This window comes from Triticum aestivum, chromosome 6B, assembly GCF_018294505.1.
Source record: "Triticum aestivum cultivar Chinese Spring chromosome 6B, IWGSC CS RefSeq v2.1, whole genome shotgun sequence".
Lineage (NCBI taxonomy): Eukaryota > Viridiplantae > Streptophyta > Magnoliopsida > Poales > Poaceae > Triticum > Triticum aestivum.
In genome coordinates this window covers 55,962,337-55,968,354 of record NC_057810.1, presented here as the reverse complement: position 1 = coordinate 55,968,354, position 6,018 = coordinate 55,962,337, and the positions used below count along the sequence as shown (strand labels likewise).

At 48.2% G+C, this 6,018-nt stretch overlaps 1 protein-coding gene across 2 annotated transcripts in view; it reads left to right on the top strand.

Annotated features, from left to right (window-relative positions):
• Nucleotides 1-3,309, top strand: part of LOC123135736 (protein BTR1) — a 3,931-nt gene extending 622 nt beyond the window's left edge. Inside the window, exons 2-8 of one of the 2 annotated variants that reach the window (XM_044554930.1) lie at nucleotides 70-311; nucleotides 514-608; nucleotides 1,269-1,441; nucleotides 1,756-1,832; nucleotides 2,595-2,723; nucleotides 2,817-2,875; nucleotides 2,975-3,309. In XM_044554930.1, the coding sequence (XP_044410865.1) occupies nucleotides 70-311; nucleotides 514-608; nucleotides 1,269-1,441; nucleotides 1,756-1,832; nucleotides 2,595-2,723; nucleotides 2,817-2,875; nucleotides 2,975-3,119 (920 nt within the window). In that variant the 3' untranslated portion in view covers nucleotides 3,120-3,309. Of the gene's footprint in view, nucleotides 1-69; nucleotides 312-513; nucleotides 609-1,268; nucleotides 1,442-1,755; nucleotides 1,833-2,594; nucleotides 2,724-2,816; nucleotides 2,876-2,960 lie in introns of both variants that reach the window. The other variant, XM_044554931.1, reaches the window with a different exon arrangement.
• Nucleotides 3,310-6,018: the final 2,709 nt, after the last annotated feature.

The following is a 6,018-nucleotide window of genomic DNA, read 5'->3' as shown; positions in this document are numbered from 1 at the left end:
GGTTCTGCGAGGGTTTTAATTCAAATTACTAATTCCACTCTCCAATCCATCCATCTATCTATGGCGCAGATGCCATGTGGGAGAGGCGGACGCACGCGAGGATCCTGGTCTCCGACGCCGACGCGGGCTGCATCATCGGCAAGGCCGGCTCCGACATCCACGCCATGGAGGCCCGCTCCGGGGCCCACATCAGGCTCTCCGGGAGGGGCCGGCCCCTCCCCGGCACGGACCGCAGGGTCGTCCTCGTCTCCGGCCTCTTCCGCACCGTCATGGACGCCGCGGAGCTCGTCCTCGAGAAGCTCTTCTACCTGGTATAAACAGGCATTCAGATTCAGGGCCATCTCCCTCTGCATCTCTGTAAAAAAAAGGGGCTAACTGACATTTCTTCAGGGTTACAGTTGGTTGACTGATTTGGTTCCTGCAGCTCATCAGCCGTCCTTCGGTTCAGAGCAGTTTCATCTTCTCCGGTTGACTTCATTGATGGATTGATCCTCTGCTCTGCTCTGCTTGCAGGGTGACCAGGTGATTGACGCTGAGGCCACCGTGGTGCTCGTGGTGCCCGACGCCTGCTGCGGCGCGCTCATCGGCAAAGGAGGGGAGGTCATCAAGTATGATTACTTACTTACATTGCCTTCCTGTTCTCATGCTCAATATTGCTCTGCTTACTCTGCTTGCAATGAACCATATGGTACATGCTCTCCACCACACAAGGCCCAAGGGATCGTGCAATGCAACTGACCCCTTTATCTACACACATGTTTGGTTTACGGCAGCACAATTGCATGTTTGGCGAGCCTTGCTCTCGTGCCATTACTACCTGTTCTATCATCTCTGTATCTACCTAGTACATCTGATTGGGCGCTGTGGAATTGCATAATTTGGAGCCTTGTTTCGAATCGTCACGGAAAAATACGTCTGCCAGCATTGCTGAATTGTAATGCAAGTGACCCTTTTATCTGTATCTGTTCCAACAGTGCTGCTGTTGTTATTAAATTACTGTATTTAAGCCATGTTTGTGTATGTCATCGCATGTAAACAGAGGCGTGCTGTACGTTTCAGCTTCAGCTCTGCTTCTTCAGTTCCACTATTTGGGAGCATAGGCAGTTTTAGCTTCCATTTACTATTCAGAATATCAGCTTGCGTTTGCTATTTGGGGACCTGCCCTCCACGGCTCCACCTGCACCCGTCATCATATTTCCTCTTCTTTTAATTCTACTTTTCAGATATTCCAAGTCTGATATTTGTTCCCCTTTTTGTTCATCATCCAGGTCCTTAGCTGAGGAGTCAAATGCTGGAATCACGGTCTCACCCCACGACATCTGCTACGGTTTCCATGATAGACTGGTTACGATCACTGGACACTTGGACAATCAGCTGCAGGCAGTATTTCTTATACTGTCCGAGTTGCTTGACGACGTCCGCTACTCATCCTCCGTTGCAAGTATGTCTGCATAACTTTCATTTAGCACTGGTATTTCTGTTTTTGTCATTTTATCCATAGCCTGCTACCCAATTTGTTGCATGTTGTCTGCCTCGAGGCATTTTGGTTTAGTGGACTATCTACCACAGGCTCACAGCCTTGCAGTAAGATCGAACCTGAGAAATACGTTGCTTCCTAATCGTTTCTGCTATGTTTACGTACCGACGTGATGGATTGACATTACAATTTGCTGGCATTGAGGTGATACCTACTAGCTCGTATGGCATCACCTTTTGCAGTAACTAATTGGCTCATTGCATTTCTCAAAAACTCAGGCCTTAGTTTTCCAAGTTCAAGTGTTCGGTATGGCGGGGATGGGCAAGATGAGCATGTCGAAAGATACCACAGCAGGGTAAGACATCGTTGCTGAATTGAAATACACCTCTACATGTTGTGATCAGATATCCTCTTAACCTGGATTGGATTGCTCTCTTCATGTATAGTTGGTCCATTCAATGAAGCTTCTCTTCTCGGTACATGTCTTGTTAACAATAACAAGTGTTTAAAATTTAAATAGAAAGCAAGGGGAGTTTAGAAGAGTATAAGAAAAGAAAGAGGGTTTTGTTCTCTATTTCTTTTATTCTGTCGCAATGCTTGTTGGTCATCCACTAGAGTAGAATCTTGATTTTCTGCCAGAGGTAATCATTGTCAAGTGAAAAAAAAGGACATAATTTCGATGCAGAAAATTAAAGTTCTTATTATAGTCATGTAAAATATCGTAGGTTCACTCCTGCTGTCTCTTGTGTATTTTATGCTTCAAAAAAATATATAGCATGTGCTGGCTGTTATATTTGTAAAGAAGAAATGTACTTTACTTTTTGTCAAAGGACTCACCCTAATCCAACAGGCATATTGTTGAAATGGAATTGTGGGCTTGACTCTGTTAATCTGATTTACCTATGCAAACATGTGCGTAGTTTCCTGCGCCCCATTAAGTCCCAAGTCCCCCTTTGCTTCATATTAGTATCATAATCCAGGGACCTCAAAACATCTCTCGCTATTTTACCATATGTATAGCGGGTGCGAATTATCTACTGTTCATGCCCCAGTTTACCAACCAGTGCTATAGGCCTCTGCCGCGAAACCTGAACCTTCTTGTCTTGAATTTCTCCAGCATGACACACCCGTGAGATCGCCTGACTACGACAGCGATGTGCAAGGGACCCTCACCATGGGTGTCGCGGACGAATACGTGGGCGCCGTCATCGGCTATGGCGGGAGGACCATACAAGAGATTGAACGGGTACGCACATATCTCCCGCACCACCGAAACGCAACCACAAACAGTTAAACAACAGGGCTATGGTTTGGACTAATGGTAGTCGTCGGAGTGCAGGTTACGGGCGTGCAGATCAAAATCGTGAAGGGGGAGTTCATACCTGGGACGAACGAGAGGTAGGTAGTACAGCAGGTTTCAGCCGGTGTTTGCGTGTTCTTTACTCTCGAAATCAGGCCTGCATGTATGTCATTTAACCTGCAGTGTGTGGTGTGCAGGGAGGTGGTGATCAGCGGGACACGGGAGGCGGTCGATGCGGCGGAGGCGATGATCGTGCAGCGGGTCTCGGACGCCGCCAAAAGTCGCCGCCGGCAGCAGGATGGCGGCGGTGGTGACAGACAGCCTGTCAAGGAAGTGGAGTAGCAGAGCAGTAGCTGTGACACAACAGAGCAGTAGCGGAGCAGAGCATAGTACTAAATTACTACTGATGTCCCAATTTTTTTGGTCCCTTGCATACGTTGCTGGAGAAATTAGTTAGAAAGAATTAGTACTTGGGAGGGGAAGGCATGGTGCAATTACTGATGGCTGCACGGCCAGTTTTGGTTTTGGTCAATGTTGCTTCCATGTTTGGTACTCCCTCCGTTCCAAAATAGATACTCAACTTTGTACTAACTTTAGTACAAAATTGGTACAAAGTTGGGTCATTTATTTTGGAACGGAGGGACTACTAGTGTATGTATGCAAGGATGGATGGATGATTCAATGAGAGGATGGATGGACGATTCCTCCGGGTTTGATTGACCCAACCCAAGAGGAGAGGAGTTTTGAAATGGAAGTCTGAAACAAAGTTGTTTTTACTTGCACACAAATTTGGATGATCAGATCAGATCATACTTGCACTGTGCTCCCCTCCTTGCTTCCCTTCTCGCCTTCTTCCCACTTCCATAGAGACCCCCGCCATGCTCCCCCCCTCCCGCCCCGTGCTGATGGTGGACTCCACCATCTCTAGCGACGACGACTACTACTACCTCCAAGGTATTGTACCCTCCCACATCCCCCCTCCTGACCTCATCGGCATGCTTGTTTGTTTCAGCTTTAATGTGTTAGTGAGCTCGACGCAAATGTTCACGAGGCATGGCCACAAAATCTTCCCGATCCGCCGCCTACTCTGCTAGGGGAAGTAGGTAAGTCGCCGGTGTCAGTTGACATAGTACCGAAATTAGGCTCAATTCCATACAAAGCCTTGAAGGGTGACAAGTGGTCATATTTTTAAGAGTAGGTTGTTATCTAAAAACAAGTACATTAGGTTGCTATAGTACAACCCTACATGTCACTATGTTGTTTTGAGGTTTTCTTCTTCTGAAAATCCGCAAATTTGAAAACATTCTTGGGCTTTACACTCTTCGTGGGCTACATTCTCCAGCCTTATTTTGGGCTTTCCAACATGACCTTCCCTTTGCGAACCAACGTGTGGTTGAGGTGGTTAGGTGGACAGTGGTATCCCTAACCCATCAGGGTTCAAATCCTGGTGCTCGCATTATTGCTGGATTTATTTCAGAATTTCCGGCGATACGCTTTCAGTGGGAGGAGACGTTCCCGTCGACGACGAGGCGCCTACGGTGGCTTCGTAAATCTCAAGATGATATGCCGGCTCAGTCTCTCGGAGGTGCTCATAGGGGTAGGGTGTGCGTGTGTGCGTTCATAGGGATGAGTGCATGCGCGTGTATATGAGCGCTTGTGTAATACTGATGCTAAAGAAAAAACATGACCTTCCCTTTTGGGCTCTTGTTTTCTTCTTCTGCGCCTTTTCAGACATCAGTCCATCAGAGCCTGCCCCCGCAGCCACCCCAGGTCGTCGTCGGCGGCGGCGCTGGACGACCAAGACCTCCTCTCCGAGATCCTCCTCCGCCTTCCCCCGTTGCCGTCCTCCCTCCCCCGCGCGTCCCTCGCCTGTAAGCTCTGGCGGCGCATCGTATCCGACGCCTGATTTCTCCGCCGCTTCCGCGAGCACCGCCGCCGCAACCCTCCCCTCCTCGGCTGCTTCGTCCAAAATCTCTCCACCGTCCACTTCGAACCTATGCTGGAGGCCCCCAACCGTGTCTCGCAAGCTCGCTTCTCCTTTCCCATCGACGCCGGCGACTACTGCCTGCCCATCGGATGCCGCCACGGCCTCGCACTCATCTTCCATCCATGGCGGAAGCTCCTGGTATGGGACCCCATCACCGGCAACCAGCACCGCCTCAACATTCCCCCGGGGTTCGACAGGGAGAAAATCATCAGCGGAGCGGTGCTTCGTGCTGCGGAGAGGTCCCCCACTTCCAGGTTGTCTTGGTAGGCAACATCAACATACAGCATACACAGGCTGTCGCCTCGGTGTACTCGTCGGAGACCGGTGTATGGAGTAATCTCGTCTCGACACCGCTTCTGGCCGGCGACCCCATGCATGATGTCGTACCTACTGAAATTTACCCGGTCATATGCTCTGTGATGGTTGGGAGTTCCCTTTACTGGTTCCTTTATGGGAATTGGTTTGGAATACTTGAATTTAATTTTGATAGGCAGAGCCTAAGTGTGATACATGTGCCAGTGGACGTCGTCGATGTCGACAATTGCTTGTTCACGGTTATGCGGGCGGAGGGTGGTGGCCTTGGTTTCCTCTTCCTGTCGGGCTACAGCGTCCAGTTATGGAAGAGGAAGACGGATGGTGATGGCGTAACTTCATAGGTGCTGGGAAGAACTGTTGCACTAGACAAGCTACTTTCCGTGAATTCAGAGGAGGGGAGTCAAAGCCCAAGGATACTCGGGTTTGCTGAGGATAATAACGCGGTGTTAGTGTGGACATTTATCGGCATCTTCATGGTCCAGTTTGAAGCATTGCAGTTTAAGAAACTTTTCAAATCCTACTGCTGGTTTCGCTATTATCCATTTGAAGGTGTCTATACTGCAGGTAAAAAGAAACCAAGTTATTTTATAGTCTTGTATTGTTATTATTGTGTTATGTGGTTTGGGTTAGAGGTAGCAGACACGTCATCTGTTTATTCTATGGATGTCCATACAGTAAAACAACGGACATGATGATTTGCAAAAGCAATTTATTTGAGGTGGATTGGCATATTATGTGTATAATAAGTGAACTATTTTCGTTATTTTTGCAGGCCTATTGACATGGTCAAGGGTTTCATTATGAGATAGAACTGAATTTCTTTCTCGAATTATAGCAGTGTGTTTATCTAAATATCTAGTTAATGCCCCCGTACCTATTTAAATGTTCGTTGGAATCTCATTGGTTCCTTGACTTCCCATTTTTGTAGATGCTCGCATT